This window comes from Grus americana, chromosome 16, assembly GCF_028858705.1.
Source record: "Grus americana isolate bGruAme1 chromosome 16, bGruAme1.mat, whole genome shotgun sequence".
NCBI classification, from domain to species: Eukaryota; Metazoa; Chordata; class Aves; order Gruiformes; family Gruidae; genus Grus; species Grus americana.
This window is the reverse complement of record NC_072867.1, coordinates 3,721,771-3,740,557: the sequence shown is the minus strand read 5'-3', so window position 1 is coordinate 3,740,557 and position 18,787 is coordinate 3,721,771. Positions and strand designations below refer to the sequence as shown.

The 18,787-nt window shown below is 37.0% G+C and overlaps 1 protein-coding gene across 3 annotated transcripts in view; it reads right to left on the bottom strand.

Annotated features, from left to right (window-relative positions):
- Positions 1-18,787, bottom strand: part of MED13L (mediator complex subunit 13L) — a 200,206-nt gene that overhangs the window by 46,480 nt on the left and 134,939 nt on the right. For all 3 annotated transcript variants that reach the window (XM_054844011.1, XM_054844013.1, XM_054844012.1), the window contains exons 5-9: positions 8,831-8,976; positions 7,264-7,458; positions 6,682-6,873; positions 1,539-1,701; positions 641-745 (exon numbers count right to left, since the gene is read on the bottom strand). In XM_054844011.1, the coding sequence (XP_054699986.1) occupies positions 641-745; positions 1,539-1,701; positions 6,682-6,873; positions 7,264-7,458; positions 8,831-8,976 (801 nt within the window). The remainder of the gene's footprint in view (positions 1-640; positions 746-1,538; positions 1,702-6,681; positions 6,874-7,263; positions 7,459-8,830; positions 8,977-18,787) is intronic.

The following is an 18,787-nucleotide window of genomic DNA, read 5'->3' as shown; positions in this document are numbered from 1 at the left end:
AGAACTAGTGGTGCTGGCTTGCCTTTCCTGAGTGAGTAGTACTGGAACATCAAAGATGACAGATAATTTAATAAACTCTTAAAGTGTTTGTGTAAGTGAGCTGTGATTTCTTTTTGATCAGCTGACAGTGGATGACCATGCTGCAAAGGTTTTATATTCTCTTGGGTGTTTTTTGGTGTCCGATGAGTCATGGCAGATTGCCTAGAGGTACAGGGAGTAAAGTGATTCTTAGGGATATTTTCCCTCTTCCTTCCAAGAGGGATAGTAGCGCTATCCCTCAGTCAGGATGCTCTGAAACTTACGCAGCTTCTGCCTCTCTTCATCATGAGTCTTACCTCTCCAAACTTCAAAGCTCACATTTCTGAAAAGCCTAAAGGATGAGCTCATTGCAAACAAGAAATGTTTGAATGATTCTAGTCCTCATTCTCTAGTCTAGGATCATTTTTCCACTCAAGTTGACTACTGCAAGTGACAATGATAGCAGACACATATTAATCACCTGAATATGAGTGATGATCACAGTTCTGATATTACAGCTTCCTCTTCTCTCAGCTAAAACATAACTCCCTTTTCTAAGTGTACCTCTGAATTCAATGGGACTCCTCCAATATGATAAATGCTTACTCTCTTCAAAGCTCACCTGGAACAAGAACAACTGACTCTTTGGACTGGATCCACAAAATCCCAAGAAACAGTATTGTTAGGAATTTCCTCTTCCAAATTTGCAGCTGTAATTTGATTTCTCCTGAAGAAGATAAAATTATTTTAGTAGTTAACACCTTTTATAAAACAAAATTTAAAAATTCATATGCATAAATTCACATATGTTCCCCTCAAATAAATTACTTCCTTCTACTTCACCTCTGACATAGAATTCTGTATTTAATAGTAGTTCCCTCTACTACTCCTTAAAACTTTGATTTATGTCGGAGGATGGTACCAGCTCTACATCAGAGAGCTCTGTCTGGCGTTTGAGCAGAAGCGGCAAGCAATTTAAACTGAATCTGGAAATTCTTCTGACATATCCAATCTGTAAATTGCATGGATATAGTGAAAAATGAAGATTTCAGGGCACATCGTGCCATAAATATAATCTAAATCTCCAGTAATAAAGGCCTATGATACTAACAACATTAATTTACCATATCCTTGTCGACTGGAATTTTAGTCCAACACATGTAATGTAATGCTTTACAAATATTACCCTTAGAGTTGTAAATATCAAATAATAATTATTTATTCTTTAGCCACTCAACTTTCAATCTAGTAACTACAACTGGAGCTAGAAACTGCAATCAATGTATCTGAAAACACCTAGATTTGTAACTTCAAAGATTGTCACACAGATACACAACTGCAAATGCAATGCTAAGTGTTAGGGGTTTTCATTTGAACACAGTAACAAATTTTCTTTGATAATGCAGTTCTGCATCATTAGCTTTTTGTGAGGAATAACGTTATCTAGGGCAAAACTATTACAATTTTAACTATATATTATGTGTTATTAATAAACAAAACCATGAAGACTACTGCCTTACTTGGACTGTGACCGGTTGAGAATGCATTCCTTCCAGACACGGTGAACCATACGATTGTGAAATTTTGGAGTAATCTTGCCTGATTTCTTTGGACTGTGTACACTGACTGTCCCCTCCTGTACAGCTGAATGGCTGATATTGCTCTGAGAGCATCCACTTTCTCCTGCAATATAAATTAAGCATTAATGTTATAGCCATTCTTAATATTATGATACATTTTCCTGAAAAGACTTTCCCTCTTATAAGGCTGCTGACTACACAGATTCACTAGAAAAGGCTTAAAGCATCACTACAAAAGACCGACTAAACCACATTTCAAAGCAACCCTTGTCTTTGGGGTAACAAAGATGGCACTAGGTTATACCAGGTAGATGTGCAATGCAGTTGGGCAGGTACTGCACCTCACATGAGAGAATATACTCTGCCGCGTAAATGGATAGCAGTTCAGATAGCCCCCTACAGCCTTGTAATTGAATCACTAAGAAATAGTGCAGATAGAAGTTTTTCCCAATTATCCTGGATATTAAACTTGAATTTATATAGTCTTTGGTGAGTTGCTTTAAAGACTAAATTTATTATAATATGGAAGGTTCTAAAAGCATCTATTAAGAGAACCAATAATTTATGTAGACTATTTCAAAGCAAGAATCAGTTCTTTATACTCGAGATAAAACCTCACAGAATAAATGAATGGATTAGTGCAATGCTATTTCTTTATAATATGCCTGAATTGAAATATCAGAATCAAAACTTACTTTGGTAAAATCTTAGAGTTGAGATGTATACTACTAAAGAAATTGTTCAACAGTTGATCAGTAGTATATACTATAATACGTGAGGCTCTCAGTAATACCATGTGATTACTATGATTTCAATGTGTTAATAGCCTGAAAACTGATTTACATTCTGCACTTCACTTCTTTCTGTCTGTGATGCAGAAACCGTACCAGCTCTTGTATCAGCAGATGTTTCTTTTTCTTTACTATGAAATATGTTTTTGGTTTAGATGAACTGAAATCCAACACAGTCATCTTTACAAACATAAACTACAACAGTAGAGGGAGCTTTAGGCTTGTTTGGCCTGGCAACTGACTAACACTACTCTGTGCTCTGGATGGAAAAGTAAGTAAGATTATGCCGCATTTTAACAAGGTCAAATCAGTGTACAGAACACTTCGTCCTTCTGCCTGACGCAATTTAAGAAGCCTTAAGAATGAAACGCTGAAAGGATTCACTGCTATACATCACTGCATCTAACAAGGTAATTCTGCTGATTTCTATTAGGTGACTTTCAAAATACAACTTCTAAAATTGTGCACAAGCTGCCTAACCCTGTATCTTCTTTGATTCTTCATGCTTATATATTTTTTCTCCAGTTAGACCTTCCTTGATTCTCTTTTTGTAAAGAATTCTAATTAAAAAAAAAAAGGGTAGTCAAAACCATTAATTCCTAGACATACTGAGGCTTGTGGCTCTAATAATTTATTTCACTGGCTTTCAAATGTTCTACAACATTCCGAACTTGGCAGATGATCAAATAAACAAGTCAAAACTTCAGAATTAGTAAATCTGTCCTCCTTGGGGCGGGAAGGAATGTGTGTATATAAACAGACATAATGTGCGCACATATACATTGCATACGTCAATGGCAGGACAGTTACAACTGCCAGGAAAAAAACAAGTGTGTTGGAAAGGGACAGATAGGAGGTATGAGAGGATAACCAAGGAGCTACCAGAGCTTTCAAGTTACACTTGAGTGCGTTAATTATTGTCTTCCAAAATTCTGTAATATTTTTGTACTATACAGTACAACAATACATGGCATAACATGAAACAGAACTTTGTGGCAGGCAGAACCATTTTGTTCTCATACACCGACACTAATTTTTATCCATGAAAATCACTGACAAAACACTGGAACACACACAAATAACTACGTCATATAATTGGAACTAGATGATCTTTAAGGTCCCGTCCAACCCAAACCATTCTATGGTTCTATGGTATAAATGCTGGAGGAACAACCAGCCACTCACCAGAGGTCGCTTCACAATCCCTGCCATGCAGTCTGCTTCTACACGTGAAAAATACCATTCCCTAGTTTCAGTAGCAATTTGTTTTATTACGTACTTTAGGCACAATCATGGAAAATATGATTGAAAGAGACCTGAAGATATTATATAGTCCATCCCCCACTTCAAAGCTGGATCAACATATTCGACTAACCTGTTCTGCAAAAACACACTCCCCCCATCCCCCCCAACAAAACCCCAATAACCCACCCACCTCTCTGCTAATGGTAATGCTGTAGCTTCCCACCAGCCAATTCATTCTAACACTTCATTATCCTTCCTCAGAGAAAGTTTTTACTCATGTTTAACCTAGTTTTGCTTTGCTCCAGTTTAGGTTCATTACATATTGGATGCAGAGAAAAGATTATTCTTTTTCTCCTTTTATGTCTCTGAAGACTGTTACACCGTCTCTCCTTCAAATTTCTGTTCTCTAGACTAAACAACCTCAGTTCTTTCCATCTTTTCCCGTAGATCCTGTTTGCAAAATCTATAATCATTCTCACTGCATTTTTCTGGACTCCATCCAATTTGTCCACATCTTTAAGTGTTCAAAACTGGACATGGTACTACAACCACGTTTTTACTAGTGTGAGGCAGAACTGAAGTATAGTTCACGTGCCTCAGACTAATCCAGTTTATGTACTCCATTTACTGATTCTGAACTGCATGACATGTTTTTCCAATCCATTTCTCCAATTTTTCAAGTCTTTTAAAATGGTGTATGGTATGATATAATATAAAGGAGTCCTTTCATTGTTCACTGATACAATTTCATATTGCCCTCAAACAATAGCAGAGATCAAACAGAAACTGTGACTGCCAGATTGGACAATATGAACACTTTTTAGATAGTAATAGTTTATAAATATTCTAAAATAGAATCCCCTTGAGATACTGTACAAGTTTAACAGGAATCTGAAAAATTTAAAAATACAACAGCACATTAAAATACGCATCAATACTTCAACAGATTGTTATTTAGAAGTTGATGGTCTGGCTTCAGGTAGTTACTAATAAGCTTTTTGCTATCAGCTTTTTAACTATCAGTTGCCTTGAAAAACACTATTCAAAGTGAATTTAAATCTCACATTCTCTATTATTAGAAGTAAACACAAAATATTTTTATTGTCTTCATATACAGGCACTGTTCATGGACAAGTGAATCCAGACAAGTACTTCCATGGCAAGGAAGCCAATGATGATTAGTTTTCTTTGGCTTTGCATCAAGATTGACCCTCTTGATGTGACAGAACTATCTAATAAAGGCTAAGCTAGCTTGGTAGCTCCTTAGACCTCAGTGAGGGTGTAACAAGGATTCTTTATTCCCATCTGGCTGCACAGTCTCACAGAAACTTGCAGTAACTTCATGCCTTCCACACTTCTATTGCTCCGTGAAATTTGGTAAGCAGTAATCAATAAGTTCAAAAAAAGTACAAGTTCAAGCAGAAGAAGGTTGCCCGGTGATGAGTGGTCTCTAATGATTTTGCTACTGTGACTCAAGCCAGAGAATCTTCTGTGAACTGAGAACTCAATTCCAAATAATAGTCATTTGCAAAGCATAAAACATGCCTGTACTTGTGAAATTAGTATTAATAAAGGTTACAAGGAGAGGCCGAGAAACCTGGGGCAGGAATCTTATCAATGTATACAAATACTTGACAGGGAGAACAGAGAGGATATAACCAGTGGTATCCAATGAAAGGATAAAAGGCAATGGGCATAAACTGAAATACAGGAAATCCCTTTTAAGCATAAGAAGGAACTTTTTACTATGAAGGTAAGTTGTGGTTGCCCAGAGAGGTTGCGGAGTCTCTGTCCTTGGAGATATTCAAAACATGACTGGACAATGTCCTCAGCAACCTGCTCTATCTGACCCTGCTTTGAGCAGAAGGGTTGGATAAGACAATCTCCGGAGGTCCCTTCCAACCTCAGCTATCTTGTAATTCTGTTAGTAACTGGCAAGTCTGTAAAGAGCAAGTTCAGAAGAACTACACAGGAAAAAAATAATTAGTTGTACACATGCTTTCAAAACATTTTTAAGGAAGAAAAAAAAAAATCACTCAATTTCTTTCTTCTATATCAGATTTTTTTTTTTTTTTACTTTTTTTATCTTAGAAGTTTGCACTCAGACAAACATTTGACTCCTCTATCCCTTCATTCTCATTTGAAATTGCAGTTCTGAATTTGTTACAACATAACCACCCTGACAGCAACTAATGTTAAGGTCTTGTCTGTATGTCAGATGATGACAGGTTATAGATACTTATTTTCATTTCTGAGGAGCAACAGGATATACATATTCATTTCAACAAGCCAGATATTAAGGATCTAGTACCACACATACCAAGCATTTGGATGGCTTCTCCCATTAGAACTACTATGGATCCAAAAACTTGAAAGGGGCATACTCTATCCAGACAAAACACCTAACTCACTTGCAAATACTATGCAGCATTCTGTTGGCCATCTGCATATGATACAAGCCTATGTCAGACCTCATTTGGGAAGCCCAGCTCCTTCTTACCAGTTCCCAGAGAAGAGCATTTCTTTTGAACGGCCCTTAATTAAAACCTGACTCTGTGGGGCAGAAAGAGTAGCTAGCATTTGCAAATTTTTATTATACCAACATGAATGCTTAAGTGTTGCATTTCTAGCTCTTTACAAGAAGAGCTACATACTCTTATATGTTCATTTGTATTCTTGTACCACAATGAATCAACACCCTCCTCCCATCCCAACACACGAAAACCAACGCTTCATAAACACTGGCAAAATCTGTCTGAAACACTGACAGAATCTAGTCTTTCAGGTATTTGCACTACTGCACAAAGATAATGCAGTTATAGAAAAGGGAGCTTAGCTGAATTCACCAAGTTTTGTTTAAAGGTGTCTTCTTCAGGGGTGTTTAAAGCACGGGCTTTCATTTACCACAGACCAACAGAAAAAGTCCTCTCCTAACTTTCAGTCTATTGCCTGTCTTTAATCTGCTACTGTTCACATACTTATCCTCACTTACTGTGAGCTATGCAAAAATAAAAGCCTGACTCCAGCCTCCTAAGTTTATTGCTTACCCATAACGGCCTGCTCTGGAGAAGTGGGGGGAGTGAGTGGCATCCCACAGGTACTAGCAGGATCCTTCATGCTCCCAAGCCCCTGCTGTCCCACATTTATATGGCCTCCAGTATTGGCAGCGATCTGTGACATGGGGATGTCACTCTGGGAGATGAGAACAAAGGCTGAAGGATATACCATCCTTACACCACCTACAAAGAAATAGAAAAGCAAGTGTCTTAAATATACCCAATAATATTCAGCAGCCGTAGCTACTTCAACTTGTTTCCAATGTCAATTTAGACAAAACTTATTATCCGAAATACAAAGACCTAAGCGATTTCACATAGTTATATACGTCTAACCATCTATAACCAGTACAGAGCTGAAACATGTAGCTTGATACTGTGAATAATAGCATATGGGATACAGGGAGTACAGAAGCTTGAGGCAAGATAACTAGTCAGATGTTCCAGTGTCAAGAGAGCTACAGGAGAATATAGGAAAATTATAATGGCTGGTTCTGATTAATTGGATTTTTTAATTTTATTTTTAAATCATGTGGAGGAAAATAACCCTTCAGGCAGAATACTGAAACTTACCAACAATGACTTCAACTGCCACAGGGAAATCGTTGTCATATCCCAACTCTTCTTCCTCTTTCATGCCTTCTTTTTTCTTCAGCACCATAGGGTAAAAATACTGCCATTCTTCCATCAATTTACGAGTTGCTGGGTCTGACATCTTATATGACTGGCCCGTGAGTGTACCATTTAAACCATAAGGACTCACCAAAACTGCAAAGTAAGAAAGCAAAGTAAGAAACAACGGTCCCTACAGTGTGTGTATGTCACCTATGGATCAGTCAGGCTCTGCCTCTCTAGCTGGAGTCACTGTTCCATTCGCGTGCTGGTTTACGGATCTGTCTTCAGGGGAAAGCTACTGCGAAATCAGGCAAGGGTGTCAATTTAAAGCTACGTTATTTTGCACTAGCTTCCTGTACAGCCACCCTTACTGAACTAAAAATGGGCCTTTTTGCAGCTTAGTTTAATAATTTCCACAATGAACTAATCTAAGTATACTGAAACAGCACTTGCTATGGCAAAGGGATGACCATACATGGAAGAAATAGAGGATAGATATTCAACAATAGGGTTTTTACCAGGAACATATGTACTAGAGACTTCTCAGCATTAAAAAGGACAGAGATAACAATATATGGAGAAGACCACAGTCACGACAAATAAGGAGAACTAGTTGCTCAACAACAGGTATTTCCATTCAGACTCAATTTTGCTTTCAGTCATATTTGATTTGAGAGAGAAATGAATTTAGCTCACTGAAATTAAACCTTCTATGATTTAAGTGTCTGGGCCTCTGTCAAAACTTTACGTTTAGAACCAAAATATTTTTCAATAAAGCTTCTATAAATTAATGTCTCTATAAATGCTCATTTTGTAAGTCTCTGGGTGTTTATTTACTGTATGTAATTTTATAAAGGTTTCTTGCTTTAATTGCTTTGAAATTATAATTTCAGACTGTAGTAAAGACAGAATAACTCAATGAGTCGAATATTCTTAACTTTTTTGATGTAGAGCTCTGCACCAGAATTGCATCATGAATTTATTAAGCCATTAACTTATTTCTGTAAAACCCCGATTTCTTACACGGGCAAATAAATAGTCACAGATACTTCAAGTTTTTCATTGTTTCTGATACATTTTCACACACCTTTTTTTTTCTTAAACCAAAATAGTTGACAATCTATGAATGAAAAATATTCCTGAATTAGATAAGCTCAGTATTTGTATTCACATAGCATTGAAGTTACAGATTTGAGCCAACTGACCTAGACTTAAATAACAAGTCTTTTTAAACAAAAATGATCAATTTCTTTGGTTTATTTACTATATGCATGTACCTTTAAAAACAATGTTAATGAATAGAAAGCTCTAGAAAATTCCCATACCATTTATGGCTGGCTACAGTGTTGAAGCCCTAACAACATTTTCCTTTATGTCCACAACTTCCTGAACAGAAATTTAACCTGTTTGAAGAGTTACTTAATCTTACTTTATTCACCTCCGAAGATAACATCACCAGAAGCCAAGTCCCTGCTGTACAGAAGTGAGGATAAAGCATACAAAGTTCCAAATCCAGCTCCCTTACCTTGGAACGGTGATGGTGAGGACTGGGCCATATGGATATGCTCTTCGTTGATCAGGTAGATCGGCTGGTGTTGAGCAATCTCCACGCTTGTGCACACATTGCTTTCCCCATGAAGAAAGAATGTGAAGGCACACGACAAATGTTCACTGGAGGAGGGAGGAGACAAACAAGAAAGAGATTTATTAGCATGTTAATGAACTCATAGGAGGTAGTGATTCCATAGCCTTAGAGGCCAAATATATACTCTTCTGTTTTGTCACTTGTCAGTACTGAGTACAGGTTCATCGACTGATTGATGACCATATACAACAGAATGACTTGCCACTAGACAATTATTTGACAATGTTGGCAACTGTCTCAAAGATTTGTTTTCCTACTTATTTCAATTAATAAGATCATTACAAACAAATGGGATTTTAACCAGGATTTAAGTATTAAAAATAAGGGTCTTCATAAATTCTTAAAAATTCTGGCCGAAAAGGAATAAAAAAGGAACAGAAAAGATATTTCTCTAACATCTCATGAGACTGTCCATTGAAGAAAATAACAGCATATGAAGAGTACAAAAAGTTGACAATGGTCTAAGATGAAGCATGGATTTGCCACTGATAATTAAACTTAATTGGAAATGAATGGTATTTAAAATGTTCCCACTTTATTCTACCCATCGAATGACCTCCCATCACAGCTATTTGCTTAAATATTCCTTGCCACAAAGCCACAAGAAAAAAGAAAACAAAACCCATTTCATGCTTATCGTCATTTTAATCAACTAAAAATTTACAGAGCTGAACTGCAGTAAATAATATGCAGTAATTTTTCTGTCCAATACAATAGCTGTGTGTAGTTTTATTGCTGTTGGCTTTGGCACTGGGCCAGCCATAATGTAACCAGTATTTTAAAGACAGCTCTTAACTACCTTCACCAAAAGGAATCAACACAGGCAATTATAACAATTTCACTTTAGTATTTAAGTCAACCAGCTGTACTACTGTCAGCTACTTTTAAACAAAGGCACTGATGGTCTAGCATACGAAGCTGTTTTAATCTTACTAAATCTCTGAGTGATTCTACACATCGTGTAGAACTTTTCATCCTGTACTACAAGTTGTTCTTCTCTGAGCCTCAAATAGTACCACAAAAAACCTGAAGAAAATGGTCAGCTCAGAAAAATCTGGAGAGAAAAGGCTACTTAAATGACAGATAACAACTAAACTTCCTTGGTGCTATCATCCTGTATTCAGAAGTACTTTGTAGCAATAATTTAATTCCATGAAATAAAAAGTTTCATTAGATTTCCATTTTCACAAGGGAAAGACATTTCACTATCAGTGTTGCAGAAGTAGATCTATCACTAATTTACATAAGGGGAAGGAGAGGGAAAGGGAAGGAATGGGACATGGGACAAAATGGGTCATAGATGCCAGGTGTTTCTATCCAGCTATCTTGCCCCAAGAAGAAAAACAAATCAATTCATGTTAAAAAAAATTAAAAATTGAACAATGGATTTCTGCACAGACCAGAAATAAAAAATAAAAGCAAAGCCCAATTATTTGATCAAAACCCATTAGTCTCCTTATATAGGATGATAGCCCTTAGTATAAAAAAGGTCTTAGTAAATAAAGAAACATGAGAAATCTGGTCCAAGATCAAACGGGGATAATCTCTGCAAAGAGTTCAGCATGCAGCAGGTCAGCCTTTCTAAAGTGGAGAGCAAAGCTATTTGTAAAGTAGTCATTTTCAACTCCTGTCTTTGGGATATTACACAGAAATCCTCCTGATTCTGCAAGCTTCCTACAGTGTTTGACTGTGAAAGTCTTGCTTGTCTTCTATTGAACTGATGAAAAAAATAGCCTTCTGGGACCACACAGGGACTCTTTCAAGTCTCTTGCAAAGTGGTCTGGCATGACCAAATCCTGTGCAATCTTATGCAACATTCACAACTATCCATAAACACTGTCAGAATAAGAAATAGACAAAATCAGAGTTTAAAAGACAAAAGCTTCATTTGTTTTTGCAGGGAAGGGAATACATGCCACTAACATTTTCAACTGAGAATCATCTAATACCAAAATTAATCATTAAGTTCAGAAAATTAAATTGCCTCAGATTAAAAGTGTATACAACTAATTAGAGGAAAAAAGATATACAAGTACAGTATTAGCCCATTTTACCTTCCTGCAAATATGACAGATTAAAGAATAATGGGAATTAATATCACTACTCATGACCAGCAATAAATACTTCATTAGTGAAAGATGGATGATTTCTACCACTGGATCCAAAGTAAATCTTGCTCAGCTAGAGAAAGAGAACCAACAAATCTCAGTCACTCAAGTATTCCATTTCTTCAGACAACAGCTACTACGTCCTTATGGTACGAAGCACTCTCTGCCGAGCAAGTAAGCCTCCAGCCAGCCTGCGCGTGTCCAGCGTTCAGCTTTCTTTCTGCTCCCTTCCCCAAGCCTTCCTCCTGGGGGTGGTCTTACAGTGCTTTGCAAGAGAAGAAACACTTACATAAATTTTATGCTCCCTTTGGTGCCAGAGTCATTGCTATAAGCTCAGCTTTCAAGAGCAAAAATAATAAAGATCAAGGTCTGGGGACTTCCTACACTCCTAATAAGCTTCTGGCAGATTCTGAGTAAAATGTTTACTTTAGTAACAAATATGAATTTTATTTCAAGCAAATAGCGTCAGCACACTCTGTGATGTATTCCACTCAGGCATGTACACCCTAGCCTCCTGACATTCCTGTCTTTAGTACATTTCACACAATTCCTTAAATACCAAGCTGCAGAAATCACTCTCGCTACAAATGTGAGACAGATCTCTGAATAAAATTCAAGTAGAAGAAAACTTACCAAGCTAAAACCAGTCAGCATTCAGAAGCAGACTGAGCACTCAGACTTTGCTTTCAATAACCATTTAGCAATAGCACTACAGTGTACATGAAGACCTACATACTTCAAACTAAAGCTCTAAAATACATAAATGGTTCACGTTCTGACTAGAGTCTTCCAACAGTGTTTTCTCAACATCCAGTTTTCTTAACAGATCTACTACTCTTTGTGTTAACACAGGCACCGTAAAAAAGCTAAACACAAAATGCAGATCAAACTAGAGCCTCTAAAAATGTTCAACACCATGTTCAGACTGATTTTTTTTTTATTTTATTGAAATTTATTTCAACCTAGTTCAAAAACTGAAGCTGACAGGCTTTTGAGAATCCACTCTACTATCTCTCCAGGTTTTTAAACTTGCTCATTTCTGTACTCTCTCTCATCTCCTGACATTCAAAATACCAGAAACCACCAGAGGCGCATGTGAAATGGCTTCCAAACTATTTCCGCTACTCTACAATGTCTACTGGAATACCTTGGGCTGTCAATTTATATCTGTTCAGAACAAGTACAACAATAAAAATACTACCAATTTTGAATAGCTGCATTATACATTTACTTCGCATGTATTAATGAATTACACAAACCCCAAACTAGCTTCAGAATCATGTTTTTGAGCCTATACTGCTACCCAGAGGAAAGGAAGAAGGGACAAAATCTCTTTACGTGAGTGTGAAAGCACGGTGGCCATCCTGAGCAAGCCACTAGACATTCCTGATCCTTATCAGGGAGTACAACATGCCATATATTCCCTAGAAGCAGTTCCAAATCAGAAATCTCAAACTGAAGCATCCAATGCATTAAAAAAATATAGTTGGGGGCATTTAAAATTATTTATGACTTGGGTGTAGTACAAAGTGGAAATGCTTAGTAATGTACCCATGAACTTTGTACGAAACATAGTTCAGATGGATTAATTCAACTACCTACCATTTAGGGTTTGAGGTTTGTAATTTTTTCCTTTCCTCATTTTTTTTCAGGCATACAAACAGTGCCACCAGAGACAGTAGTAGCTACAGAAGTTTTCCATCAGAAAATTTCAACACAAACTTAAGTAAGGCCTATTCTTTTCATCCAATTTTATAAAAATTGGAAACATTTAGGAAGAATGCAAATCATTAACGTTACTCTCATCGCACTACACAGAAATTGTTGTCTCTTTTCAGAAACCTTTCTTTCCTTTACAGGTGACGGATGGCTGCCTCAGTTAGGATGTCACCTTCCTAAATAGAATATATAGAACATATATAAAATATATGTTATTTCCAACTATAGCTGCATTAAGGCTGAGGTCTGAAAAATGCTGAGCACTGTGGTCTTGAGCCAGCAGAATACTTGAGCATACGCTTTGAAGAATACTTCTACTATATTCACTGAGACTTATGTGCTAAAATTAAAATAATTGTTTAAATAAAAGGCTTCTATTAATAGAAATACAAAGAAAACAAAATGTAATCACTCCCCAGTTACACAGTGACGAATATTCTGTGCCATTTCCCTTAATTTTATTTTGAATTTATTCTTGGTGTTTAGATTCCTACCTTTTACGAGCAAGGAAATTGCTATTTCTTTTTTGGGACTTTTCCTTATCAATGTCACATAATCTTTTATAACAAAAGAAAAGATCTATGTCCTTGTCCTAAGTATTGCAGGGTTTGGTTGGTTTTTTTTTCCCCCGTAACACAGAAAAATCTTCAAATAAAGAGTATTTACATTAATCAAAGTTTCAACTTTGCATCTAATCACCTGCAACTGGCAACAACTGTCTCCCTGATGTTTCCTCTGGGATCTTTATTACCTTAAAAAACCTTTGAGATGCCTAAAAATGTATCTGAATACTTTGTCAATGTAATATTTAGGATCTCCCCTAATCTTTATGAATGCCAATCCTGCAGTAACTATAAATCACTTAAAGGAAATAACATTGCGTTACATTTACTTATATATATAAAAATCAGGTGAGGAGTATGAAAACATGACTGTTTAAACTACACAACACTGGCAGAGAAAGGAGAACATCTGATGGATTTATGTATTTTTTCCATTTGTTAGTAGGTTTATATAAATACCCAATGGAAACTACACTAGTCTGCATTCAAACTTTAAAGAGATAATTTCCATATGAACAACCTCAATGAAAAAAATGCCAAGGTACTGCAATTCACAACTGAGTTTTGAATGTATGTACTAAATGTACATCTGTGTACAAAGCCAAACTGTACCTCATAACAGATTTCAAAACACCTCCTTTTGGATGGCAAATGTGGAAATCAATTCCTTCAGGAAAATAATAAAAAATGCCAATAACAATTACTTTGGGATTTGGGGGGCACCAAGAAGTATCTAAAAAAAAACCCCAAAACACTTAAAAGAACAATCACAAATTTTTTTTCCTTATTAGAGGGATATTCCAAAAATAGTTTTATGATATGATTTTCATTGTTACGATTTTAATGATTTGGAATAATTCACTGAAAAGTGCTTTTCTATTTTGAAAGAGTTGCTGCTGTGCAGCATACAGTTTCTAAGCTGGGTTTTATCCCAAACACTGCAACGTACTTACACACCCAGAAAGTCAATGGGAAACAGATGATAATACTGACACTAAAGGTTACTTAGAACATGGTGAAAATTTGAGAATCCTGTATTTGTAAACATTCATCCTGGTTTTGGAACAATTTCAAGGATGAGAATTTTTTAAATACTTATTTCTCTGCAGATGAGCTTGAGCTCCCTTTCCTGCCACCAGGCTGCTGGCAATCTCTTGTTTCTTGCCTTTAGTTTATAAGCAATTGTCCATAAAGCCACTGACTGTGTACAATTAATTGTATTTTATGACCAATAAATTGTATGGCTGTTCTAATTCCCATCAAAATTAGGGTTGGGATCTGAAAGCCCTCAACTCAGTTACCTCAAAATAGCTTTATCAAGTCTGATCTCAGCAAAGAGGCAGCAGTAAGCCACATGCATTAGGGAAACAGTCATACCAATGAGACTAATCACTTCTTTGATGTGGACTATAAAACAGAGGGTATGAAAAGGCTCTGCACAGATTTGGAACATAAGAGTAAGTGAGAGCATAATAAAATAATTTCCTTTAAATTTGTCTAAAGCAATAGGACACTTCGTAGCAGGTCACAGTGGTGGTCTGGACAGGAGATGGCAGCACCTGGATGCACCTACAGTCAATAACACTCTCGAACAGGTGAGAGCAAATTAATAGCCTAGTATGAAAACTACCTCTTTCTAAATAATCTGGAAATAAATAAATGCTCCCACAACAACCACAGACTGAAGGTAATGGGAAGAGAGAAGAAAGGGCTTCTGCTCTGATTTTAGAGAAGTCAGACCTTCTGTTCCAATGCATAGTGGCCTATGCACTCTCCTTAAATGAGAGAAACGAGGCACTCTCATAGCGCCCAGCTCTCCAGTACATTTCTCTAGGACATACAATGGTCCAATTTAGGAACCACAGGGACCTGCCAGGCAGCTGTGTTAGCAGAGAGAGCTTCTTCACATATACCAAGAGAGCAGAAGAGGACGTGGAACTGAGACTTCATCAACAGCAGCAAATAAAAAAGGGCAGGACACATTTTCTGGCCTTTAGGGGAAATAGTGTGTTCATACAGTAAAAGCTCCTCATCCCCATAAGGGAGACAGTCTACACTGGTTTACTGGGAACGGGCCTTGGCTGTGCTATCCCCAGAACCTCTCCTGGGCATTACCTTGGAAGAGCGCTAGCTGTCACTGCTCAAAGCCAAGTAGGGAGCATGCAACAGTAAAGCAGTCTGGATGATAGCACGCCAGTTCTTGAGATCATGACCTGTCTCGTCTAGTAAGTAGTGCAGATACGGTCTGAGAGGCAAAACATTTATGTGGCATTTCTCATACTTGCAAGTAACCCATAACATACTCTCTGCCTGACAGATGGACTCTGAATGTTGCCCAAGCCAAAATAAGACAAAGTTAGTTATTCAGAAATACAACTTCAGTAGTTTGCAATATACATTCAGGAAACATGGCATAATTACTAACAGTTTTTGCAGAAACCACAACTAAACTAAACAAGGAAAGCATTTCCAGACATAAGACAATTCCAGAATTTTCTGGATACAACAGCCTTCCAACAAATCGTAGGCAGCACAAAGCTGACCACATTTCTGTACTACGCATGAATCTCACACAGTTGGTTTCTCTATGCTATGGCTTCAGATGCAGGCCTCTTTGAATACGTGACACAGCAACCTAGAGCATATTTCGTGCTCTATAGCACCATATAGTAACCACTAGTAACTGAAGACCTGCTGCATCCAACATATGCTGTGTGTTAGAGCTGGAGAGAGGGTGGTGGCACTGAACTGCAGCAGTCCCTTCAGCAGGAGCTTGTTTGAAAGCTACTGAAGACCCAGCTGAAGCCATGTGTTGCAGCCATTACACTGTGCCACAGGATGTGAAAGGACACATGCTGTTGTCTCATGAACAAGGGAAACCAATACTGGGAGAAACCTGGTTACACAGGGGAAACGATCTGCGTTTCTGCAGCCTTTCTGCCTAGCGTCACAAATTTTGTACAGCAGAGAATAAGACTACGGGAGACCAAGCTGCAGATTAAATCATACTGCTTTGGTAATTACTGCTTTTCTCTTTTCTTTTGTTGTGTCTTTCCCCACCACCACAAAAAAAGGTGTGTGTGTGTGGAAAGACGGAAAAGAGAACAGCAGTTCCCAGAACTACTCAGGTCTTTTAATGATTCTATTTTATAAGTCGATGTGTTGTCTCATATATTCTGTTGGGTTTTTTTTAAATGTATGAGATGTGTGCACAGAAACTTGGTATAAATATTAATTACCTTTAGTGTTTTTCCAGTGGTGGAGTAAAGTACTAAGATAACAGTTTCACAATGCAGCAAGCATTTCGATAACATTATCTAAACGCTTTCTGTGTTACAGACTTATTATCTCAACACTTCCTCAGTTGTCACCAACAAAACCTCTTGCCAAGGCTAATATATGCCTCGCTATAGAGATTCTCTCCCTGATCCCATCTCTAACAACCTTCTATTCTTTTCTCTGTATAAATGTATGCACAAGATGACCTGCTAGCCTGGAGGGATACTGGAGTTTATACTTCAAATGGATACATCAATCTGCAGCATGACAGGGCTAACAGCAGTGTGAACACCTCCAACAAGTCAAGGGGAAACTGCTGCACATCACATTAGCTAACATTCTGAGGAGTAATTACATTGTAGTCTCTCTACGTACAAGACCTACTTCAAGTCTTTGCTGGAGGAAAGGTCACGTACAACGTACGCAACCTTTACTGTGAACACAGTACGAACTGCTCTGCATTTTCTGCCCTGGCTATTTATGATGTCTTAGATTAAGATAGTTCCATGTTTGGCTTTTTTAAATGACCTTAATAAAGACAGACTGGACTATATACAGAGCAACGTAACGGGGCTTACATGCTGTTAAGTAAATTATACTGTGACAGTGCTCAGGCTTAGGAGGAGAGAAGTTTTCACTTTGGGAAGGAAGATCATCGAGCTTTTGCCACAAGATTTCTGCAGGGAAGAACATGTTCTACAGTAATAGCCATCTCACTCCTTCCCTGAAACCTATACCTATATAGAAATAAGCATATTTTTACAATGCATTAAAACAGTGTTTAATATTTAGTTTGTTTTTATTAATGGATTATTTAAAATGTATAAGTAGCTCCTCCAGCCTACTGGCATTTTGAGATTTCCTTCCTTGCACAACTGAAGTAGCAGTTTTATTCCTGCGATCCTCAATGAAATAGTACACCATAAGTGAGAATCTACCATAAATATTCACATTCAAAATCTTATTTTTCTATATTAAATGTGTTGCATGTTTAACATGGAAATTTATTGATTTATTACTAGCTGCACATGTGTATATGAAGTGGCTTGTCAAAATAAGCTGTTCTAAAATTTGCCTCTCGTTATTTTAAAGATGAACTGAAATAATTCCTAGACTGGTGATGGTTACTAAAGAAATAATCCAAACTGATACAACATCCCTCAATAATTAAATTAGGCAGAAGGCTGCCATGACCACTGCTATGCATCCTGCTCTTCACATCAGTTAATACCAAAGGCAACATGGAGTAAGAAGGAAGGCTGAAAGCCCCTGGACCAAGGATAAAGTTTATCCTCGCACCATATATGTGAAATATGGGACAATGACAGACGGCATGAAAAGGTTGGCCAATATATCTGCTAATATAAAAATTAACCAGTTAAAATCAGAGTATGGCAATGCAAGTTTTTTTAGTTAACACTTCATGACTAGAAGCACAACCCATTCAAAACAACTTTACATGATTCCTGCTCTGCAAATGGGACATGATTCATCTCTGTAACAGGATGCCACCTGCAGATCAAACTACAGGAATCCAAACAGTACTACTAAATAGATGAAGATCATGTGCATCTTCCTACTAATACTTAAAATTTACGAAGATGTAAGGCACTTCAGGTTGGAAAATACACTGTCTGGAGTCAAGAAGATTAGAGAAATAGTTTCCCTCTAACAGAAATTCAGATCACTTAAAAAATTTTATGTGCTAAATTATGATTTTTTTAAAATAAAATCCAGTTTTTACTAAATCTAATCAATACCAGATAAAATTGAAAAAAGAAGAAAGAGAAAAAAGAAGTCTCATGGATCTATGAAATAAAATTTCTGCAACAAAATCACCACCAACATTCTTCCTTTAGCAGCAGGTAAGTGATGTAGTCAGCACTTTACCACAATGTATAGCTTGAGGCACTAATGATTATTGAATGCGTTTTTTTTTTTTACATTTGTGTTACAATCCAGAATAGTGCTGATTTAGAGCTACAACTATTTTGAATTATTTAAAATGTAAGTACCACAAAATTGTGCTGCAGGTTTGTCATATTCATTATGAATATAAATTCATTGTGATAAGACACTTGATCCTGCCATATTTAGGAAACACAGAAGTTATTGTGACCATATTTTGATTGTAATACAGGATATAGGTTTTGCAATAAAAGTATACC